This window comes from Diadema antillarum, unplaced genomic scaffold (assembly GCF_040938485.1).
Source record: "Diadema antillarum isolate AM-2024a unplaced genomic scaffold, OU_Dant_1.0 scf00000055, whole genome shotgun sequence".
Lineage (NCBI taxonomy): Eukaryota > Metazoa > Echinodermata > Echinoidea > Diadematoida > Diadematidae > Diadema > Diadema antillarum.
The window spans coordinates 1,601,024-1,626,614 of record NW_027270944.1 but is presented as its reverse complement, the minus strand read 5'-3'; the positions used below and the strand labels follow the sequence as shown (position 1 = coordinate 1,626,614).

Sequence of the window (25,591 nt, the reverse complement as noted above, 5' to 3'; positions counted from 1 at the left end):
TGTCAACTTGGACAGGGGACAGTTTTTAAAGAGATAACTATAAACCAATGTAACAAAATCAAAGTGGTTGCAAATGCGCTCACCTCAGAAAAGAATCTGAAGAGTTTGATTACCAAAAGGGCTTTTAGTGCCTTTTTTTTAAAGCAAATTTTATCCATTTTATAGCAAATCCATCATCAGTTAATAGCAAAATGAAACCTTTTCTGTGATACCTTACTTGTAACATTTAACAAAAAATATTCTTCGAGTTATGATTACAACTATCTCATATTTTTTTAATTTTCTTTTGCTTTTTAGCAGTTTTAATTGCAAGTATCTCAATTTCAAAAGAATGGAGTTAACTCATTTTGCAATAAAAACTCTTCATCTGTAGCTCCCTGTGAAGTGCTGTACTGGGACACTGAATCTTACTCAGACAATGATACTGTAGTGACTCTGTGCCCTTTTACTTTTTCGTTGCATCCCAGATCAAGACGGCGAAGAGAAGAACTGGTGGAGAGTCTTTACGAGCAGAGCTTTGGCTAACCTGGAGCGCTACATCTACCTCATCCTCTTCAATGCCTACCTTCACATGCAGAGATCACGCAACTGGGAGATGTCCTTCCAGGAATGGATGAAAACGGTGAGACGTTGTGAATCTTTCGTTCTTCACAATAAAGGGGATACATTGTATCCCATAATACAGTGCACTTCTGCTATAATGAACATGGTTTTAACAAAATTCTGATTACAACAAAGTAAAATTTCAGGCTGCAACACCATTGGCTCTATGTTTGAATTACTTATTTGTTCGGTCGTAACGAAATTTCGATATAACGAAAGAAAACTCCCGGTCCTGAGGACTTTGTCATAATTGGAGTCCACTGTATTTGTTTGTCTGCTTGTCCGTCAGTGTGTTCATTATGTTCACTCTCTTTTCATCATCACAGAGAGGATCTGATGATTTGTTTTTATGTCTTTACCATGAAGTGTCGCTGGCGACAATATGTTTTCCTTTTGTCCGTTTGTAATCCATTTTGTGGAGGGCTAATAACTTGAGAACCGTTTGAGGTACCCAGATGAAACTTAGCATACATCAATGCATGCTTGAGTTGGACGAAGCTGCGCCTATCAACTTGTTGGTGCACACACTGAAATTCTGATGTTCCAGTATTTGCCCCATAAAATATATGCAATTCAGAGACCGAGCAAGAACAGATATTAATAGCAGAAACTTCGTCTTTCTATAAACGTCATTTCTCTGCTCAGTATGATACGAAAACAAGCTTGGATTTGGGCCTTGAATGCAGACACTCTTGTGTACATTTTGGGAACCTCATATACTCGTTTCCCCGTCTGTGAGTTGACACTACAAGAACCTAGTATACCCAATTCCCAAAAGGAACTTGTTAACAGTACCTCTGACATGTCCCCTAATGACTGTGTATGCCATGGGTGATGCCGCAACACAGATTTCCAAATTAGCATGATAATACAGCTGGAGGCAGTGGCTGAATTGTAGGAAAAAAAACAAACAAAACAAGCAACTGGCAGATTTTATGATGTACTCATAATTCAGTCTATGTAATACCTACATAAAAAAGAGCCACTTAGAGAACTAATAATGCCGCACTATAAAACATATTGAGGTACTTTTTACAAGATTTATCATGTTTTCATAATTTAGTATGATTGATACATGAATGAGAACAACTGAAAGAACCATTAAAAGTGCAAATATGAAGCTCATTGAGGTACTGGCAGGAGGCAATTATTCATCTTTAGAAGCTTGATGGCATATGCTATAAATATTTTGCACATGCGTGCACATCGATCTTGTTCAAAACAAACTTTGCTGTCAAAACTGATGTAATTAAAACATTTCCATATTAGCATGATAATGCAGCTGGAGCTCGGAGGCAGTGTCTGAATTGTAGGAAAAAAAATTACCAAACAACTGGCTGGTTTTATGATGTATTTATAATTAGATATTTTTAGTACATACATAAAAAGAGCTACTGAGAGAACTCACAATGCAAGCACTATAAAACATATTAAGGTACTTTTTTAGATTTATCACGTTTTCATGATTTAGTATGTTTGGTACATGAACGAGAACAATGAGAGAACCATTAAAAGTGCAAATATGAAGCTCATTGAGGTACTGGCAGGAGGCAGTTATTCATCTTGAGAAGCTTGATGGCATATGCTATAAATATTTTGCACATGTGTGCACATCGATCATGTTCAAAACAAACTTTGCTGTCAAAATGGATGTAACCAAAAAAAAAAAAAAAAAATGTTTGCTTAATGGCAGGTACTTACTAACTGATCAAATATTGAGAGGAACTGCTCAAAGTAATATCACCGCTTTTGTTACGCTAGACATGCTTTTGTTATGCTAGACATGCTATGCGCCTGTGATACTGTTGATCACAAGATCATGATGATAGATGTGTCTGAAATCTATGAGCATAGGTGAAAATGCCTTCAGCTGGTTTATATCATATCTGTTGGACCAAACTCAGTGTGTGAAGATTGGTGACTTTACCTCAGACCAAACTTGTATCTGACCTCTTTCAATCGGCACAGTCATTTAATTGGGACAAAGGCTTTACCCCTGAGTTATCCTGATAAAGCAGTGGTGACTGTATCAGCTTACTCAAATGAAATTATCATGTTAATGTGGGCAGTGAGGTTTTGCTCAAGTTCTCAGCAATCTATTGCTTGTGATTTGCTCATTTTATTCTATTTTATTTTATTTATTTATTTTTATTTATTCATCTATTTTTTGCTCAAGTACTGTATTGTCTGTATGGGGTATTGAAGATTGATATATGAAAAATCGGATTTTAGTTCAGGTATATTGGTTTCTTACTGCACCTTTGATATGTTCTCATACTTTTTGCACAAAGAACACAAAGCAGCAACATATATGTTTGTAGTGTAATCCTTTACAAGAGATACATTCTGTATATATACATGTATATTTTGTATATTTGAATATTTGTACATTTGTTCATCTGAACATTCAAAGTGGAATGCTCAAGTGTACTCTCTTTCAGGAGATGTATTTCATATATATATATTTATGCATTAGAACGTATACCCCCTGGTACTAGTAAAATGTATAGCAATGAAAGAAGTCAAAATGAAGTAATATGACATGAATGGGGAAATGATATATCTGTTGACAATTCAAGCATCAGTGGAATTGTCATTGTCTTTCCCATCAATCACAGTTTCTGTTTGTGTATTGTACCCTAGGTTGGCCACAAGATTGGTGCGTATGATGTGCTGGACACGCTGTCGTTTGGCGAGCTAGATGTCAAGTCCCAGTTTGCGGCCAGCAGCCTACATGGTCGTTGGTGTCGAGAGCCGTCCCCAAAGAATCCCATCCGTGGTCACCTCATCTGAGTACCTTGCTCTGCCCATCCTATCCCTCCCTCTCCCCTCTCTGTTCATGGAGGATATGTTACTCCTTCGACATTGATGTGTTTCGATCTTTGCTGCAAAATAAATTAGAAAGAAGTTAGTGTATTCAAGAATCTCTCTGTATGAACTCTCTTAGTAGGTTTGTTTGATACTGCTACTATTTTTAACATTCATAAGTGTCTGCATCGTCCTCAACCTATCAAAAGACATCGGTTTCACCACAATCATCGTTTAAGAGTGGATCCATGCAATTGATAGAGTCTGTAGTAGTTAGGATCTTCTAGTGATGGACGTACATAATAAACTGATTTTGTAACATATACTTTTATAAGATTTTTGCCAAGTTTTTTTTTGCTTGAGACAGAAAAATCCTGCTCTCGCCTCACCTCCCCATGAACATCTATTTGGAGCTTAGTGATGGATCAACAAAATTTGTCTGTCATATCTTGTGATTTGTGGTGGAAGAAGAACCTATCAGGATTCTCTGCTGGGATTACTGAGATTTGTGCAGTTTGAGTTTTCCAGCATTGTTCCAGTATCTAATGGAGAGAAATGAGAGCATGTATCGTGCTGTATTCAGCGTTAAATTATTCTGTGTTGTCCGAGTATCATATTCAGCAATTTCACATCTTTAAAGGGAGGAACCGTCCTTCACCATCCCTCCAGTTGGTGTGAATCGGTCTGAAAATGACATTAAGAATCCAGATTATTTGTGTAAGTAACAACATACCAAATATTCCATTTAGATATTCTGTGATTTTCTCTTTAATGCCTCATCACTTTTAAATGGAAATAGTTGAAGTAGTGGGTTCAAGTCATACCTGGCACTACAAACATATGGAACCCAATGGCAGGTGTGCTATTTGTATTTGCTGTAGTTTTGATCTTTAGGGAGTATGTTTCCCATTGTGATCACCCACAATGTATTGTGAATGGGACTCTATTTTCGGGGGACAACTTTTCTTTAGAACAACTGATGTGTGCATGTGCCCACATGCTTCCTTCTGTGTGTGGTTCCCATATTCCAATGCTGATGTTTGCACCAGGAGTTTTCCAAACAAACTGTAAAATATAAGTTCGAATCATCACATTTAATTGCCTCTGTGGAGGTTAGAGTGCAATAATTCCACTGAGAAACCTTTTTTAGATACTTGATGGGACCACCAGTATATTATCATTATAGATGATACCTCCTTGTGAACAAGTATGGAAATATTCCAGCCATTTGAATCTGTGAGTATGGTATATGATTCTGGAGAATGCTTTACAAAGCGTGCAGTGATGTAGATATGTAATGTACATTTGAGATGCTGTCTGTTTCTATAGTGTTGACAACTCAAGCCGTTAAAACTCAAGAATGAATGCTTGCCTACACTTGTGCAACTATAGTTTCAAGTACTAACATTTATAACAATAAAAACAAGAACACATAAATCATCTTGGGAGAAGACACCATAAATGTGATTTTTATTTTTTTTTCACAGTTCAATGCCTGGGCGAAAAAGAAGAGAACATGCTAGTGTTTTGTTAATATTTTTTGTCCTTGTAAATTCATACAATCACTAGCAAAAAGTTTACTGGTGTTGAAATGAAAATGCTCACATATTGCTATATCAGATAGAGCATGAAAATTTGATGGCACTTTGATGTCCGTAATATTAATGGAAATAACTCTGCATCAACTCATGGAGGATCTGCACCTTGCGTGCTGTTACAGTATAACATGTCGCATCAAGATAGGCTTGGGGTAGCGGCCTGTGATTACCCATGTAAAGCAGCTATATGCTTCCCACTCACCCTTTTCCACACACAAATAACACACAAAATCCTGCTTTTTTGCTTTAGTGACTTGTAAAAGGAGGTGTCCAAACTCTTACGTTTGTTCGTAAAAACAGAGGTGTGTACATATTGTGCAGAAGTATAATGTACAGGGTACTGTAAACAGGTGTCTAGACAACACAAGCAAGACTCGGCTAGAAAGAGCATAGTGTGGACTCCTGTTAATCTCTTGAAGGTACAAGTGGATGCATGTTTGATTCAGAAGTGCAGAAGTAGTGACATTATTGCAGTAAGCCTGGTTTGCTTTAAGCCTGGTTTGCTTTATGCCTGGTTTGCTTTGCTGTAAGCATGTGATGCCACTTGTTTTCTTTCACCTGTAGCTGATTGATAAGGCTTTTTTCACAACCCAAGTCTGAATGAAAATGAGCCTGTTGATTACTTGGTAGAAAAGCATGTGTGACAGAACTGTGGAGTGAGCTCAAAAATCTGCTGTATGCAACATATCTTGCACACTGTAAAACCAGAAATCTTCATGTGCATGAAATCTGCAAGAGTTTCACCAGGAGACAAGATTCGGGAAATTCAAATGCACATGAAAGGTTTTTGTCTACACAATGCATTGAGTCCCAGTTGCAATTCATAAAAGTTTTCTACTTAATTGATTTCATAGTGAAAATAATTTACAAGAGTGAAAGGACGGGATCAATTAATATGAAATTTGAAATTTCATCAGATATTACTGTACAAGTGTATATCTACCGCTGACAAGCAATGTTATGCTGTGTCTGATAAAACAATGGGTGAAACCCTGATGAAATTCTGGGTTGAAGCCACTGTTGAGCAAATACATGCAAGACAAGGGCAAAGGGAACATTGAAAAAAACAATCTTTGGATGATATCGTAATGTAAACTGGTAATGGTTACAATTGTGCAAATGGGATAAATTTTGATTATATCTAACCAGTTGCAAGAGAACCTCCAGCCTAAATTTTCTTGCCACTTGTTTCAACAAACTTGAATAGGCAAAATAAAATGTCACAAGTTTTGAACTGAGAGCACTTGCCACAAAACTTGAATGGGCAATATAAAATGTCACAAGTTTTGAACTGAGAGCACTTGCCACAAAACCTAAAAACTCTTTGTGTTTCATTTTGTTTTGAAAGGGAACTTGCAGATAGTCTTTGATCAAGAATGAGGAACTTGTCCTTCTAACTAGAAAGTTGACTCTGAGAATTTGACTGTCATAGAACCTTGATCCCTCTGAGGATTTCTTTCCAATTTCTTGTGGGAGACAAAATAGATATGAAAGAAGGTTATAGGTCTTTTCTTTTAATGGTGATATTGGTGCTGTCAGATTCAAGATTTTGAATTGCCATTTATGGAATGTAAACGAGCTTGATTTTGATTTTTTTTTTTGGTTGTTGTAAAGTGGTATGTGTGCATTGGGTGCTACTTCATTTTCATGAATTTACTGCCAAGAAATCACTGTATTTTTTTATATTGTGGAGAGGAAAGGAAGAAGTGACAAAAATCATCATTCCAAACATTTGTTACGGCCAGTAAAAATATCTTGAAATCCAGTGGCTTTAGGTCAGGTAATCACTCGATACTTGATGAAATAATCCCTTTGGTGGGTCACACAAGAAGCTATACTGGGATAAAAGGTGAAGTTAGCCATCAAAAAGAGTATCATGACATGTAAAAATGGTAGTGGTGTTGTGCACCCACAAATTTCATAATTTGCATGGAATTGATTGCGTGTTGATCAGAAGTCATGTGAAGAATTGTTACATTTAAGTCTGCTTTGTCCACACATTGCCCATTATGATAAATTGATGTGGATATTAAATGCAGGTAGATATGTGCACAGTGCCGACAGATGTATGTAAGTTTTCATATGTATGCAGGAATGATATCTTGAATGTATTCATGGGCACAGTATTCATACTAATGCTGTTTTATTCAGTACACGCTCATTGTTGCAATATTTTGACCTTCTAATCTCTGATTGATGTATTCTGATTAAAACTCTTCTGCCCAGAACATTTACGCGACATTCCTTCTCTACAAAGATGAAAAGATATGATCACTAAAGAAAGCAGTTTACATGATATTTTTCCTTTGAAAATGATGTCTGGTGCAATTTGTTCAATGAATTGACAATTAAATGGTTGCTTGTTGGGCATTAACCAAATGAATCAAATAATTTGCAGTATTTTGACCCAGTGTTTACCCACCATTGAACCACAATACTTTCCAGAGTGCAGAGCAGTGTTTTCGTCCTTTTCATTCAGGTACCGTACGTCTGGTCACAAGGGTGCTGGGGGTGAAAATACAAGTGCATACCACCAATGTATAGTAGCATTTGAATATGCATGAATTGCAGTGGAATTATGAATGGCTTAGCCTATTGGTTGTAATGAATGCTAGCATTTGTTGCTTGTTTCCACTAAATTTCCTTGTTACTGCCTTTTTCTATGAGGGATGGAAGATTTTTTTTAACCTTCCAATCTTTGCATGTACTTATATTGCCTTGGTAAGGGATAAGGGATCATCGTCATACTTGTGACAAAAAAAGAAGAAGACAAAACAAACATGAACTCTGCTCTGCAGAATACTACTGACAAAACAAAATTGTGGAAAATCAAGTTTCATGTCTTTGCTAATAAATACAACATTTTGCTGGTGTTCGATATCACATGTAGTTTACCAATGTGACCAATTCTTAGGTCACATAGCATTTGAAAGTTATCTTTCAAGTTGCCTAGCTTGTTGTGAAACTCATGAATTTATTACATTCTTGTACCAAGAGCTAATAGCAACATAAAACCTCCAGAGTCTGTATGGATCCTATGCCTCACTAAAAAAAAAAAAATGAAAAAAAGGGAAGAGGCTAACAATCATAAATTCCTCTCAAGTGCAAACTCTTGGCTGAAATATTATCAACGTTTCCACAGAACAGGAACCTCAACTGTACCCTATACAGGTCATTGTGCTTTATCAATCTTCCAGATATTTTTCATTCATTCCTTTTCATAAGATGCACACCATTGACCAGTGTAATAATACTTATTGGCAATCACTCTTGATGAGTCATATTTTCGCCCAAAGGAAGTACAATGAGTTTGATTTACGTATGTGAGACACAGATCATGTACTAATGCTTTAATACACTTTATTTAAAGGTACCATGCATGCATAGTATTTATGTAGTCTGTCATTGCCATCGTTCTGTCTGCATCCAGCTTCCAAGGGTCAGGTCAAAGGTCAAAGGTCATGGACAAGGTCGTGGTCTGGAATTGTATCATGCCTGAATGGATGGGGACATGTAGTCCAATGTGAAAACAGGATATACATTGCCGGGTCACCGATGAACGACATTTTGTATACATGAGGTCTTGATGGCTGGGATCGGAATAAAGGGTCCAAGTGAGTGATCATTTGATAAGCATTGTGTATTTCTGCTGAAGATGTCCTATCGGGAAGTTCATTATTCTACCTGTGTTTCAAGATGCTGTAAAAACAAAACAACAACAATTTTGCAATGTGGTGATGATATCGTAGTAATCATCTATTTATCTTACCATGCTTTTTGAACAAATTCATGAGTGTTTTAAGTGGTGGATCTTCATAGCAGACTGTTTTGATTTATCTTGAGTGCAGTAGGTCTGAGTTTTTGATATGTCTTGAATGTGCATCTCTATCGGGTACAGTGTTTCATGTGAAAATATCGTGTTGGTGTCATTTCTGTCAGTCAGTGTTTAAATCTTTGTTCAAGTTATTTATGAAACAAACAGCAGTGCATGGTTGTTTCCTTGGAGCGTTTCATCAACATTTTTGGTGTCACACCCTCACTTTTAGATCGTCCAGCCTCGTTTTGAACCCGGCTGTGCTGGTGGAAAAGAATGCTGGCATTAAATGTATGTGTTTGCTAGAAACGTGTAGCAATGTTGATATATTGTGAGTCTGATATTTATGAATGATAAAGCCACCTGACTAAGATCTTAGGTGTTTTGTTCTTCTTCGAGTACTGTGTGCGGTCATCGTGGAATTCTTGTTGTTTGAAAGCTTTGATTGATTTTCTTACTGAGTTTGTAGGATTTTTTTGAGTATGTATTTCAGTATTGTGGTCTTGCAAAAATTATCGGAGGATGTTACTGAAAGATGTATTTTGCTAGAGTATGTTAATGAAAGTGTACAGACTAGAAAATACCAAAATATAGATGAAAATTTAGTGCCTTGTGATTGAAATTGTATTTTTCAACTGAGAAGTAGTATTTTTGTCCACAAATCAAAAAGCAGAACTAGTCTGCATGGATTATTTTCCTTCCATTGTGAAGTAGGTTTTTTTTTTTTTTTTTTGATAGTTTGGTAAAGACAATGTACAGTGTATGTTTGTAAAATCTTTTCCCACTTGTGTAGATCGAGTATGGTACATTGGATAGCTAGGCTTTGAGTGTGCAGCCACTGTGTCTGAACAGAAGACTACTTCTTTAAGTCAGAGAGGACACTGTAGACAACATACTGTATACGTCAATGCTAATTTTGTGCACACCAGGCGAGCATAGCGTTTCTTTGACTTACTTTGTACTGTCTTCGTTAACTTAAGGCATTCATGCTGAAAGTTACAAAGATGGGCATTGTACAACAACTCAGTCAGTCATGTACAGTCCCATGCTATTTATAGCATTATTGAAGTACAAACTGTAGAGCCTGAATACCCATAGACTTCTTACTCAGAGATGTGAATGCTAGCTACAACATACATGTTTGCATTTTTAGTGCATGGCAGATGGTCTATAACATTCCGATGAGTGTACTGTTCATCTAACATTACATTATCAGACTTTGATAAGTTTTCATTTTGTCCACCACTTCAGAATGAGATTAAGCTTCTACATCTTAACTTAAAATTCCAAGTGCATAATTTGTGGAGCATCTGAAAACAATCTATAGCCAAAGTTGAGTAGTTCCATGTGGATATGAAGTAACAGTGGAGGTGTAGTATCTGTGTGTTTTTATTTTATTTCATTTATCTATTTTTTTTTTTTCATCCAATTAAATCTTCACAAATTTGTTATCATGATATTTGATAATGTAACAAATTTTAAAGGTGCGTAGACCCGATAGTTGCGGGGGGCACTGATTAGCATTGATACGAAAATTGCCGAAGTTAAGCTTTCATCAAGAGTAGAGCCTGTAGGTGTCGCCAGATAACGTTGCCTTTGTTGTCTTCTCTGCGCATCACGCAGTCTGTAGTGATGCCAGGGTGCATGCTTCTTTATGATGCCACTGAAGAAGTTTGCTAAAGCTGTCATTATTGGCCGAATCATGAGCCGAATTGTGATCGGACCACTGATGACAGTGGATCGGACTTCTTCGGACTCATGGAAATGGGTCAGAGTATAAGCGCTAAAGAGGAGTCGATAGCATAGGTATCTGTAGGAAACATGCGCCGTCCTCCCGCGTACGCATTCGACCAAACCACTGGGTCTATGTGACGGTACAATTTATTTCAATTTGGTAGTCCATTTTTTTTTTTTTTTTGTAAAGATTTAGGCTAACGTGTCCCACTATGTTTAAAAGTAAAATATGATATTTTACTTTTTCATTTGGTCAGATTCCACAAGAAAGAAATGTTGTAATTCAGTTATAATTGTTGTCAGGTACAAACCACCACATGTATCTCCCAATGTTAATTCTTATTTCATTTGAAATAATGCTCCAGAAGTCAAAGTTTGTTTGTATTAAAGTGATATTACACATTGCATCCCTTGAAGAGTGATATGTAATCTGTAAATTTCTACAAGGATTGATAATCTGAAATTCTAGCCTGCTGGCGGGATAAGAAGCTCACCATTTCATCAGACAATCATGTACAGTAGATCTTATAAGCAGTTATTGGAGTGACTGGGAGTACTTTTTGCTATTTTTCTAGTTAGTGCACCATGTTTTCTATCTAGTCATCACATGTTGCTTACATAGTGGATGTCATAAGATCACCAGTTGTGTGAATTTCACTAAAGTAAAAGCGGTATGGACAACTTAAGAACGTGTATTACTACACTAGTAATATTTTGTCAGCTTTGTATAATTAGTTGAATTGGCTTGAGGCTGCTTCATCACAAATTAAAGGGCGAGGACTTAAGATTTGTCAATTTCTTTTAGTTTGTGGGCAAAAGTGTTTACCATTTGAAAGTCGAGCACCGGTTTGTCCACAGTTGCTTGATTGGAGTAGCATTCACATTGTAACTGCACCTTCCCCAGTCATACGTGCATCATTGTTCATGTATTCATGCCCTGACACAGGTGTTTGTGGTCCCCCCAAAATGTTACTTTTTGTTTGATTTATACCTTGTACAATATTAAACTTAAAACAACTGGTAGATTTTACCTCTCAACAAAATGTCGTCATGTGTTGTTTGTATCTTTTTCCATTAAAGGAAATCGAAACCCAGATATACATGTGGATTGAGTAAAAGTAACAACCTTAGTACAGTTGTAGAACAGATGAGTGAAAGTTTGAGGAGAAATTGGTCAATGGATTCAAAAGTTATGAATTTTTAGAGTTTTGCTGCCCTCATCAAAGGATTAGAAGACTACATGGGTTCATGTTATTGTGGACAACTACATTAAAAAAATATCAAAAGTACTCAAAATTTATGTTTCATGAAAGGTTTATATTTTCTTCTCTGTAAATTGTCCAGAATGAATACATGAACTGTAGTATAGTAGTCTCCCTATCCAGCAGTGACGGCACAAAAACCATAAAAATTCATAACTTTTGAACCGATAGAATGTCTGATTCTCCTCAGACTGTCATTATTGTGTTCTACATCTGTACTAATACTGCTGCTTTCACTGTATTGTATTGCATTTATTTTCCACATAAAATCAACATTAAAAAAAATACACAAACAATAATTAACAATACTGTATTATCTGCAATACAGCTAGATTGCCCTGCTCAGCTGTGCCTACAAAACACTGTTCTGCATGAGTGGTCCAATCTACATTGATATTTTGGGCTTGTTATATCTGTCTTGTGTGTACAGAGGCTCACCCACAAATGGACCAATACACTGAATACTGTATAAGCTGTTATTTTCGTGTACAGATATTTTCGCGAATTAGAAGGTCACAGACATTTTCGCGAGATATTGTTTTCGCGAATTGACACAAATGCTGTCTTGCATGCATTGTTACTCTAGTGTATGACGACATTTTCGCGTGTTGTTAAATTCGCGATCCAACTGTGATTCGCGAAATTCGCAAAAATTAAACCCTCGCGAAAATAACCACTTATACAGTAGTAGCCACACAACAGGAGAAATGCCTCTTGACGTGTGTGCTTGGCAGAGGCATTTTAACGCCCAAAACTTTGTACAAATGTGCATGTATTGAGAGATTCTTGAAGTAGGGGTATTATATTTTTGGTTGAGATGGGGCTTCAGCTTTGAACTTTTTGTGAGATACAGTAATTAGAAACCACTTATATAAAATATTAAACAGCATACAATTCTAAGAAGAATGAAGCTTGATTGATGAAAATCAGTTTTTTAATGGCCGAGATATCTAAAACATGACAGCAAAGCAAGGTCCTAATAAAAGAGGGGACCAACCTTTGAATTCATAACCTCTTTGTTTTTGGATATCTCATTCATTTCAAAACCAATTTTCATCAAATAAACTTTTCATTCCTCTCAGAATTGTGTGCTCTTTAACCCTAAAGGGGCCGAGCTTTTTTGGCTATGCTCAGACCGGGGGGGGGGGGGGGGGGGGGGGGGGGGGGGGGATGGATTCCGGCCATCGGTGGTGCGATCGCGATGAAATTTTGCATGCGTGAGACCCGCGTCATAATCTACAAGATTGTGTCATAAGATTTTTCGAAACAATCAATTTCTAATTTTAATTTTTCAATTTCAATTTTTTGTAATATTTTAGCCTAATTAAAAGCAATGAGAGTCTAATTTTTGATCTGCAAATCTGTTTTAGCATATTCAACAATTGTACAACACAAAAACTTCCAAAACTCATTTCAATTCTTATGTATTTTATTGTTTTCAGAATTTCTTCTGTATTTCTTTGTTTTTCAACTTTTGTTTTTTCTTTGTTTTTTCATTGGAAATTGTCACTGACCACTTTTCTACCATAATTAGCACAAAATTAATCAATGAAAGTGATTAATTGTAAAAATAATGAGGTTTTTATGACTTTCATGACAGAGCACGGTTTTCCGTAGGAAATGTACACAAAATCACAAAATTGTGCCCGTTTTGGGGCGACATTCCGTTACAAAAATGGGCGTGGCTTCGCAAAAGTATGCGCGGACGTTAAAAATTTGGTCTCAAGAGTTGCGCGAGACTTGAATGAAGAAAGTCAAGAAGTCTAGCGACGAGGCCTTCTCGCATTACAGAATTATAGCGCGAAACGTTGAGGGGGGAGCGGATTCTGCCCCCCCCCCGGCCCTTTTAGGGTTAATACATGTATTTCATGTAAGCGGGTTCTAATTACCTCACAAAAAGTTCAAACCTGAATCCCCTTCTCAACTCACACAATAGATGAGATGAGAATTCAGCTTTTAGCTTTTGGCGAGATACTTAGAAACCATTTTTTGAAATGTTAAAAAGCATACAATTCTAAGAGGAATTCAAAGTATATTTGCTGGAAATTCAGTTTGAAATGGCCGAGATCTCCAAAACAAAGCAAAACAAAGCAATCCTAATAAAGGGCGGGTCCCACCTGTATTAGGATTGCTTTGTTTTGGCTACATTTCAAAACCAATTTTCATCAAATAAACTTTGAATTCCTCTTAGAATTCCATGCTCTTTGATAGATGTATTTCAAAAGAGGTTTCTCATTATCTAAAAAAACAAAATAAATAAATAAAAAATAAGTAAAAAAGAGTTAGAAACCTCAAGCCCCATCTCAAGTGAAACTGTAGCATCCCTTTAACCAGGAAATTTGGGTCCAAAGAACAGGTATTCAGAAGCCACAAGTGAAAATAGACAATTTGTTCTGCTAGGACCAATATGCTGTACCAGGTATTTTGCAATTACAGACTGTATGTGTACATGTGTATCAAGTATTCTTGGTAATATGATGGGGAAAATGGAAACATTACACTGTAACATATACCAAGGCATTCACATATCACAGAATTTCTTTGAAATTTTAACAACCTCCATTTAATTCTTTTCTCTTTTTCAAATACTGTACAGGAATGATTAAAGGTACAAACAGACAGCGCTGTATCACTTTATGTACTACAGAATATTACAACTGAATACAGACAGCTGCTTGTACCGCTTCACTGAATCAAAATGTGACTCAACCGAAGGAGCTTGGCTTACCATATACACATTTTATGTACACACTAGGTCTAGAATATGTGCAAGGTTTGATATTTCAAACATGTTCACATGGACTGTACAAAATACATGTATGCACCATTGGTAAAATTTACATTATTCCACCCCATCCCCCAACCCCATGAAAAGAGATTCAGAAGTAGCTTGATACCTGTATTGCAACACACATGCAGTATCTTGTGTCATTTGGTTTGAGGCAAGTGTACGAACACCGCCACCACAAAAAAAGGAACATATGAAATTACTCATTGTGTGTGATATAGTGTTTCTCAACAGTACTGTATGGTACAAGTCACAGATCTAAGCCAAGGAGTTACATCTTTCTCGTCCGACTCAAGTGTCGAATTTAGACAGAGGAACCCTATTAAGAAAAGACTAGATATACCTAGAATCGTATTCCCTACCCTGGTCCCAACTTTGTAGAAGAATTTCATACGGGAATATTATTCGTATGTTATATTTTTGTGAGAATTTACTACAAAACAAACAAAAAAAAAAATTCAAGAAAGAAAAAAGTAATTCCAGACTATTTATCATGATTCTACTGCCTCTTTTGACTTCCAGTGATCTTATTATTGCATTATCATTTGGCAAAACAAAATGATTTTTATGTTTATGTTTGAAATTTATCATGTAAGACCAAGGAACTTCACAGAAAATTCATTCAATTACGAAGTGACACTCCGATCGGTTCTGGAATGAATAGTTCATACACACAGCATGATTTACTACATCAAAATTGCTTCCTTCACCAAAACTTGTCTCAATTGCTCACATTGCTGAACAATTCATGTTTAGTTTCTGTGGTGAAAGCTAAGTTGTTTTATCTACACATTACTTGTAAACTTGTTAGAAGACATTAAGCAGTACAGATAGAGGTGTAAACACTGACATCTTTTGACCTAGCAGTTTTCAACGTATTTGAGCTGTATGGGTATGTAATAGCAAAGATTTGAAAGTGCTTCAAACCTACTGTCCAGTGAGAACAGGTAACAAAATTTTTTTAAAAGGAGAAAAAAGAAAGAAAGAAAGAAAGAGAACCAATGCCTACTCCAACAAAAATGACGAAATAGTCAACCTCTGCCAAGTCAACCTCACACAAGTCAAAAAATTGGCTATGTCAAGGAAATATCATATCCCAAAGGGATAAAACATGTTCATTCTACAGTATTGGTAAGTTGAAATTCATGTACAGTGTCCTTTGTACCCTTTCGATTTGACTTAAGCAAGGTTGACTGTACATGTACTGGAGCAGGGAAACAAGACCAAATATTAGTGAAAGCACACACAGAATTAAATGATACAAAGAACCGTAAGATGAAAACTCTATTACGGTCTTGTGACAGCTGTCCCCCAACCTGAGAACACCCCATATGTCTACAAAGAGGGTTGTGAAATTCCCTTTTTCCTGAAGTCGTTACCTTCCTTTCAGAGAAATGGAAGACGTGTTTCTACAACTCCCAAAGAACCAGTGTGTAAATATTTTGAATTTACTGAAAATGGAAACAAATTGAAACATAAACTCAGATTGTTGTAAATTTCACAAACGAGTATGACATCTGTGACCAAGGGTCATTCAAAATTGGCAATATCTTTTCTCCTACCATAACCTACAATTCATGATGTTGTCTAATTTGTACAAAGACTATACATATATGTAATTCAAAGTGCAATGTGGAACTGCTATTTCTATGGTGACTGAAAAGATTTTCTTAAGAGATAATCTAGAATTTCAGTTGTCTGTCTCTGTCTGAACTTGGATTTTAGAATTTGAGATGGTTTCTGGTTTGCTGCATCAGTTTGACTGCTCTTATTCAAAATCAGCTCACATCTGGGTGCCTTCTCTATTCTCACTTGGTGCAGAAAGTATGTGAACTACAGGGCGACCCTCTTTGATGAGATTGCAGGGACCCGAATATAGCTCATTATGACATGTACTGTATACGCCAAATATTTCGCGAGGTTTTTTTTTCCGTGATCTTCGCGAGTCTGGTGCCATTCGCAAAATTAAAGACACGCGTAAATGTTGACTCTGATCCCGATGTGAATATTACGTATGCGTGTGCATTTCTCCATTCAATACAGGACTCCACGATCGTGAATTTAACCTCTCGCGAAATATATGCCGTATACAGTACCTCATTGTAAACGTATAAAAAAAGAGCAGCTAAACACAGCAATGGACAATCTAGACCACCAAATTCATCTCGTTAAAAGCAGCACCTCAGTGTAAGCAAGCTCATCAAATTGGGTTTTCCTGTATTCCATCTGCAGTGCGAGAACAGTGCCTCATGTTTTGATTTCTCTTCTGAATGAAATACCGGTACCCATCCTGGCTTGACTCATTCACATTTTTCTCGCAAACTATCTGGAGCGCTTTGACCAAACGCTTCACTCAGCATCAATCGAACACAGCTACACCAACATGAATTTCACTTATAACGCCTAATCTCTACCATCACACACATGAATTTCCCAAATGGGAAAAACCCATGTACAGGACATAATTCTCCACAGCACTGATGTCGATGCGACTCCATGTGCAACATCTTCAGTCCTCTCCTCACAGGTAATACGAATTCAGAAACAACATCAATGAAAAATACTAGTAGATCAATATCAGTCTTGGAATAAATATAGATGTTGACCAACAGCGAGAGCGAGAGGTGGAGAGGCGAGTCCACTAGCTGATGGGCATAATTCGCTCTTGGAGATCGTTAAAGTACGAATGCTTCATTATTGCTTTGGCCGTGATGCGCTGGGAAGGGTTGTACGCCAACATTTTCTGCAGAGAATGATGGAGGAAGAGGCAAAACAATACATGTTTATCAAACCATTATCAAGGGCAAAAATGATACAGTTTTGAGTAGCAGTACCAGTGTACATTGTACTATGCAAGCAAGGTTTGTTTTTGTTTTTGTGTTCATGTGTGTGTCCAGAGTCTGTTAATTTTAGGGGCAAAATGTGTTATGAGCTTTTTGAAAATATAATTGCCAGAATGAAAAATCTTTTTCTTTTTACACCGAAACAGCTAGCTCTGTGGTTCAAAAGAGGGAAAACAAATACAAAAATTTAGAATGACTGAAAATTTATACAGTATTATCCAAATATCGAACACAGAAATGCTCTCAAAGACAGTTGAAATGCAGTTTAATTATGCTCACTAATTAATTAATTTCTACTAATCCATAAAATGACATCAAATTGAAAAACGTGTGTCAATCACATCAAATTATTTCACTCTATTCATCACAGTCCAGTTGAACATGGAGTGACCAGGGGACTGTCTTATAAAGACTTGTGATAGAAATCAACCACAAGTTTCTTGTGAGCTGCAATGCAAGTTGCGATTGATTTGGGGACTTGTGATTGATGTGAAGGCTTTATAAGATGGGGCCCTGGCACTATAAACAGAAACTGGGATGAAACCAACGAAGGCAGTATCTCACCCTGAGGAGGTCTAGGCCTGTAGATTCCATCCCCTTGACTGCCCCTTTCAGGTTCTCATTCGTCCACTTGGGAAACGTTGGCTTGTAGTCTGGTAGCTGAGTCACTCCAGGCCAGACTTCTTCAGTAGGTGTTCCAAGAGTCCTGTGTATATAGATGGAGATAGCAGAAACTTTAGAAAAAATAAGAAATCATAGACATAAAACCATTTCTAGAGTTTACTATTTTTGACAAGTCAATTTGACAAGTCAAAGCGAAAGTCCTTAAAATGTAAAGACATTTATTTGTATCATCAGACATACCATCTTATCTTTTCATTATATTATACCACTCAACCAAGTCAGGTACCAGTAATGATGACAAACAATATCACCAATATTATGGATTCACTGAAAAAGAATAATCCAGAGGTAGACCAAAACTACTAGCAAGTCAAGATTTGATTTGCAAATGAGATAAGAGAAATAGTACATACCAATGACTTGCCTTATTTCAAACATGTGTATTCTATTTCCCTCATGGCTTCACTTTCATATGAAAAAGTCATTCAACTAGATAAGAAATGAGTCTATTTTTAGCCACCTCTGGACATCAAAAATGATCTACATTGAATAAAAACGAAATTGGTGTGAGGTTTTCCGGCTCAGTCTGACCTAAAAATTCTGAAGAGCTGGTCGATCTCTGAGTCGCCGTGGAAGAGGGGCCTCTTTGTCACCATCTCGGCAAAGATGCAGCCCACGCTCCAAATGTCAATGGGACAGGCATACCGCGTGGATCCAAGCAGGACTTCGGGTGCACGGTACCAGAGAGTTACCACCTGTTGTGCAGGGATCATGTCACACGGAAACATTGTGCAATAATGATAAACACTGATGATTCTGTTGCAGCAACTATAACTGTCCTGATTTTTATGGTAATCATGTTATGTTAATAAGCCAATTAATGAATCATTTGGAGTTGCGTGAGTCTAAAAGATTAAATACATATATAGTTTTGTGACCATTTATAGATCATAATGCAACCATTATCTAAACTATGGTGTAGCAAATGAAGCATAATTTTTTGTTTGTCTACTGATAATGTTCCTAAATACTGCATAAAAGATGTGAGGGTCTACACTGTCATTAAATCAGGAAACAACAAAAAAACATATGGTAGCTGCATTGAAGGAGCAGTTGTTTGGTTATTGCTTCGTGCACAATTTTGAATTTATTATGAAAATTTGACAAATCAAAGTTGTATTTTCTGGTGGAATGTGCTCAAAATCAGCAAAATAAATCTGTCCCAGATTTGATTCTGCTGTGCATGAATTTAAATATTTTGAGTTAGGAATTACATTCTATGACAGTGCAATTACACCCCATCTTACCCCAGAACCAAAAATGAGAGAGTAGTTCAAGCCACAAGTTTTGCAACCGACCGACCGCCCGACCTCAGAGTGATTCCTACTGGAATATACTCTCATACACACTGTCACTATGTATGTGTGGAGGTACAAAAATGCTTGTAATGTACAGGATGGTGCAGAGAAAAGTGTACAAGCTCTGACCTCATGTGTGTAGACTCGGACTGGGATGCCAAACGCCCTCGCAAGTCCAAAATCGGCCAGCTTGATGATGCCGTTGTTGTCGATGAGGAGATTCTGCGGCTTTAGGTCACGGTGGAGGATGCGCCGGGAATGACAGAAGAGGATGCCGTCCACAATTTGATGAGTGTAGCTCTGTAATTTATAACAAGTATTTCATATTTTAACAAACTGAGAAAGAGACAAACAGGACCATGACATGGAAGTGGATGGTAAGGGCACAATACGCAAACTGAAGAAAAAACAAATGAGATATACCTTCAGGCCATCATCACCACCTTGTGAATTTTCATATGTAGAGCTAGGCAGACACTGGATTGACTTCAGATTTAAAGCCAGTGCTGATGTGTAGGTGCTACTTCAACATCAGCACCAGCAATAATCCTGAACTTGATTTCAGTTGGTGTTAGCAGGCCTATCAGTTAACCTAAAAATGATGTGGATCCTGTAGCTAGTGATGAGACATGTTCAATGTCGTCTGCTGAACTGAGCTCCACTATTTGTGTTTGTAATTCAAGTGCTTTGTCTCCAAAGGTTGATTAATTAATTTTAAACCCTGGGATTATTCAATTTATGACATCAGCCTTGGTGTTGGTGCTAGCTTGGTTACAAGTAAGAGACATCATATCAAGTTTGTGCATAGCTCATGCTAATGCAAGTCACAATGGGAATATACACTCAAGACATGGCCATATCAATGTGAACCTGGGAGCAAAAAAGCAAGTTATATATTTTTGAGAAGTTGCAAAATGTGTTGCAATTCAATCTGTCCTCCCCATCACATATCTAAAACTAAGCACTCCTGGCTTTACCTTTCCATATTTTGATTAAATCAAATGCAACAAATAAACTTAAGACAGAATAAACTGACCAGAAAGAATATAAATTATCGGGATCCCGATGGAATCCCATTTTCTTTGCTCATTTTTCCACTAAATCAAATGCAATCACCTTTCTTTGTCATGCATTTCCAGCAAGATCTCACAGAGTTAGTGGCGATGTGAATGCTACACCAGGTACTGTCAGAGATAAATACTTAGGATCAGCATAACTTGCCTTGTTGGACTTGATATGACGAAGTTGCTTAATAGATAATAACAGCACCAACACCAAACTTCAAATCACACATTCTTGCAGTTGAGTTGAAATGAAAATGTCCATGTTCTTTTGAGATTCTTACATGGAAATGGTAACTAACAAACTGCAGTGCCGCAGAGAATTTGCCTGCAATACTACTGTCAGTGGCATGTGTGACATAATCTGGACTAATTACTAATCAGAGGTAGTCAGAAGGGCTGTAGTTTGTTCACCTTGACAAGTGCTGGCTCCATCTGTTTGCCCTTCAGGGTCTCCATGTATTTCTTGAGGTCCATGGTGAGGAACTCAAACACCAAGTACAGCTTGTTGGGCTCCATTAGTACATCCTGTAGACTGTGGATGGAAAAAAAAAGGGGTTTCTCTTGCCATTAGCTGGTAACTGCAGTGCACTGCCACATTGCACATGACAAGGTACAATTATTATATCTCCATATGTGAAGGGGGCAGGTATACAGTGACAATATATAAATACAGTATAACATTATGTATTCTCAGATTGAAAAACATCATTCTTCATATTCTTTCTTTTAAGATAATATTCTTCTGCATTCATTCGGAAAGCAATCCTTTATAGTTCAGATATTTGTTTTTTGGTTTTGTTTTTGTTTTTTCAAATTCAATTAAAGGACAAGTTCACCTTCATAAACATAAGGATTGAGAAAATGCAACAATATTAGTAGAACACATCAGTGAAAGTTTGAGGAAAATTGGACAATCGATGCAAAAGTTATGAATTTTTTAAATTTTTGTGTTGGAACCGCTGGATGAGGAGACTACTACAGCTTGTGAGTCATATGCGTGCAACAGTATAAAGAAAATATAAAAGAAAATTCAACATATTTTCACTTTTTTCGCATAATAAAAGAGCAATTGACTTGCCTCTTTCTAAAGGCAGGGGGAATAATATTACCCATAACATTTATCGGTAACGAGTCAGGGGAATGTGTACTTTTTTCAAAAGATGGAATTTTGTGAAATTCTCTTTATATTTTCCTTATATTGTTGTACGCATGTGACATCTAAGTTATTCATACACTGCAGTAGTCTTCTCATCCAGCGGGTACTGCACAAAAACTTCAAAAATTCATAACTTTTGAACGGATTGTCTGATTTTCCTCAAACTTTCAATGATGTGTTCTACTAATATTGCTACATTCTCTCAATCCTTATGTTTATGAAGGTGAACTTGTCCTTAAGAGGATGAATCAAGATGCATGCCCTGTCAGCTCATATCCTTTGATCAGAAAACTTATTATGAGTCAAAGTACTATATAAGTGCTTGCCCGATTGTCCAGGGCAAGTGAAAATCAAAGTTGGGCAAATGTTTTGGAGCAATGAGAAAAATGCTTGCTTGAATTGGGCAAGCAAACAGTTTTGAAGCCAACTTTTTTTTTCTCTCTCCCCCTTCCCCAAGTGATTAAAAAAAGAAGTTATATACGCTGTAGCACCCTGTGAGTTACCATGTCTGGAGAAGGCCCCCTCAACCATGCCTCTTTCATTTGTCTTTAGCCACGACCCCTCCCAGCATGCCCTCATACAAGCAGAAAGGTACATGATGCACTCACAGAACAATGTTTGGGTGTTGGAGTTCCTTCAGAAGAGAGATTTCTCTGATGGCAGTACTGGGAACGCCTTCTTCCTCGCTCTCTAAGCGGATCTTCTTCAGTGCAACGATGTTTCCGGTTGTCTTGTGTCTGCCTTTATACACCACTCCATACGTACCTGGGTTGTTTTGTACAGGGGAAGATAAAGAGAGAGAGAAAAAAAAACCAACTTAGTGTATTGGACTTAAAGGACAAGTCCACCTTCATATACATAAGGATTGAGAGAATGCAGCAATATTAGTAGCACACATCAGTGAAAGTTTGAGGAAAATTGGACAATCCGTTCAAAAGTTACGAATATTTTAAGTATCTGCGCAGTCACTGCTGGAAGAGAAGACTACCACAGTGTATGATGTCACATGCGTACAACTATATAAGGAAAATAAAAAGAGAATTTCACAAAACCTTACTTTTTGAATAAAGTGCACATTTCTTTGACTTGCTACTGGCGTATGTTAAGGGTAATATTATTCCCCCTGCCTTCCGAAAGAGAGAAGTCGAGTGTCCTTTTGTTCTGCGAGAAAAATGGAATTATGTTGAATTTTCTTTATTCTCTCTTTATATCGTTGTACTCATGTGACATCACAAGCTATAGTAGTCTTTTCATCCAGCCGTGACTGAGCAGAAACTTCCAAAATTCATAACTTTTGAACGGATTGTCCGATTTTCCTCAAACTCTCACCAATGTGTTCTACTGATATTGTTGCCTTCACTCAACCCACATGTCTATGAAGGTGAACTTGTCCTTTAAAGTATACTGATCTTTTAAATAGCTGGGGAAAAAAATGATCAATTTGAACTAAATGGGACTGGGCTCGAGGACATTTGGGATATATATGCCTACATAGCAGTGATTTGCAACAATTGCAATTCAACAGATCAGTTTAAGAGTAATTATGGTTTATTTTCACAATATGGTGGATTGATGACTCAACAAAGCAAAGAAAAAGAAAAATCCCACAAACTAATCTGGCTGGTTACTTTGGAAAGTTTGATATAGAGATGAACCAAACTCCTTACCTTTACATGACAGTCAACTTTCTTCACTGTATGAAAGACACTTTAATACTTGTGTGTCAGCAGCAATTTAGATTGTGAAATGTCAAACTTTGACATCCACATGACCATACAGTATTTGAAAGATTCAGGCTGCTCCAATCCCATTATTCATTATCCTACTTTGTATTCAGTGTATGAACAATGCTACACAATGCAGAATGTGTGAGTATACACTGTTTCATCTGTAGTTTGGCTACAAAAGTAGGAATGTTTGAAATTGTTTCCCCTTAGTCTTACTCTTACTCTTAGTGCTTACCTTCCCCAAGTTTTTCAATTTTGACAAAATCTTCCATGTTGGATGTGTAATCTAGGTGTGGCTGTTTTCACAGAAACAGCTGTTAAGAGCGGAAATCTGTGCCTGCAAGGGGAGAAAGGGAAGAACAAAAAAAGACCAGTATCGTGAATGGTATGGATGTACGATAGTGAGCCATGAATATACATTGGCGAATCTAACATTATTTATGGCCCGAATTCATGAAGGTGATACAATCTTGTCCACGGTTTAGAATCTAAACCATGATGATCATGATGGACAAAGACCATGACCATGGGGCGGGCGCCAAGTGTCGCATAGAATATTTCGTTACAAAATCAGTCATTTCGTTCCAAAACAATAAACAGGGGATCTCATAGTCATACTTCATGAGCATCTCGCCCCGAGGTCGCTACCCGAGGGCGCGCCCGGGCGAGGGTCTCATGACTATGAGCACCCCAGCCATGCTCATGAGGAGGGATACTTACGAACTACCTGTTGTGTCAAACAGAAAGATCCGTCTGTCCGGAGGAGTCTTTTATTTAATTTTTTATTTACGCCTAACGTTAGGCCTAGGCCCTATTCATGTAGAACTGTCTAGGCTCCTACACTGCACTCCCATTATAACGAACACGGTTATAACGAAATTTCGTTATAACGAAGTAAATCTTCTGGTCCCAAAATTATCACCATAAAAGTCTATGGTAAAAAAATCGCTTATAACGAACACGGTTATAGCGAAATTTCCGTTATAACGAAGTCTTTTCCGAGCGCCACAGACAAAGAAAAACAAAAGAAATATGCTCCGTTTTAACGAAACGCGAATTGCTTTCAAAAATACGTAGCGGAACAAGCGTTATAGCGTCTCTGCATGGGTGAACGCTTCACACCACTGTGTGTTCGCTCCACAGTTTCTGAGGGGAACTTGCGTTTATTACTGTATTGTGATACAGTTATCCCATCACATTTCACATAGCTTTCCAGTGTACGATGAGTATTCAGCAAACAGAATATGATATAGGTTCTATAAATGTGGTTTCCTTGTTTTCGTTATAATTTGTATTTGTTCGGTTATAACGAAATTTCGTTATAACGAAAGAAAACTGCCGGTCCCGAGCATTTCGTTATAACGGGAGTGCACTGTATTTACTTTTTTTTTTTTTTGACGTTATCACTCTCCTCTGGGAGGGGATCCGCGAAGCCAGACGCAATCTCCACGGAACATATCCTGGCATGCCCATATCCCCAACGACCAGATTACAGACCGATCTTTTGGTCAACTTACGAACAGGAGCCCCCCTCATGAGCGCAGGACAGTCAAAAATGGACATCGCCTATTTTGGAAGTATTAAAGATTTAGGTATGCCGGGGTTTCACTTTGACCGTGTTGACGGTTCTTGTCCTGATGCTTCTGCCTCTAGGCTCTACTACAACAGTTAGGGCCAATAGGGGCCGGGCCTTTTATTTTTAAAAAGGAGCCAGGAGGGATTACGTAACGCCGCAAACCGGATTGGTAATATTTCTACATGATTACCAAATGTTAAATGGAAGCCTTGTGAACGGAGAACAGTTTCAAGTTGCTTGCCCATTTCTCCTCCATTCAATAGACAGAACTGTAGGGTAGAAGCTACCAACTAATTTGGCAACAAACATATCAAACATTTTGACCCAAACAACAGACATCCTCTACAAAACTTACCAGTCCCAGTGGACGAAAATTCGAGGATTGATCCGGGGAAATACGAGTTATGTTGGAAGCATTTAAGTCGGTGAAACGCGATGATTTCGTCGCGATGGCAAGAAACCAGCGGTGGATTCTCTACGTACGTCTGGCAGTCACAGCATACATAACTAGAATAAATGCGTACACTGCAATGTGTTTTTACACACAACGACACGTAGCATGCACAATGAATGGGTGACCGAAGCGCAGCTTGTACACACTCGTTGTGTAGCATGCAGTGCTCGTGTACGGATTGT

At 37.5% G+C, this 25,591-nt stretch overlaps 1 protein-coding gene across 1 annotated transcript; it reads right to left on the bottom strand.

Annotated features, from left to right (window-relative positions):
* Window positions 1-16,168: 16,168 nt before the first annotated feature.
* LOC139715782 (cyclin-dependent kinase 1-like) lies at window positions 16,169-23,651 on the bottom strand. Its single transcript, XM_071627321.1, has 7 exons — window positions 23,615-23,651; window positions 22,261-22,417; window positions 20,908-21,028; window positions 19,562-19,732; window positions 18,666-18,829; window positions 18,015-18,156; window positions 16,169-17,350 (listed from the first exon to the last, which is right to left on the bottom strand). Exons 1-7 carry the CDS (start codon window positions 23,649-23,651, stop codon window positions 17,249-17,251), a joined length of 894 nt encoding a protein of 297 aa, XP_071483422.1. The 3' UTR covers window positions 16,169-17,248.
* Window positions 23,652-25,591: the final 1,940 nt, after the last annotated feature.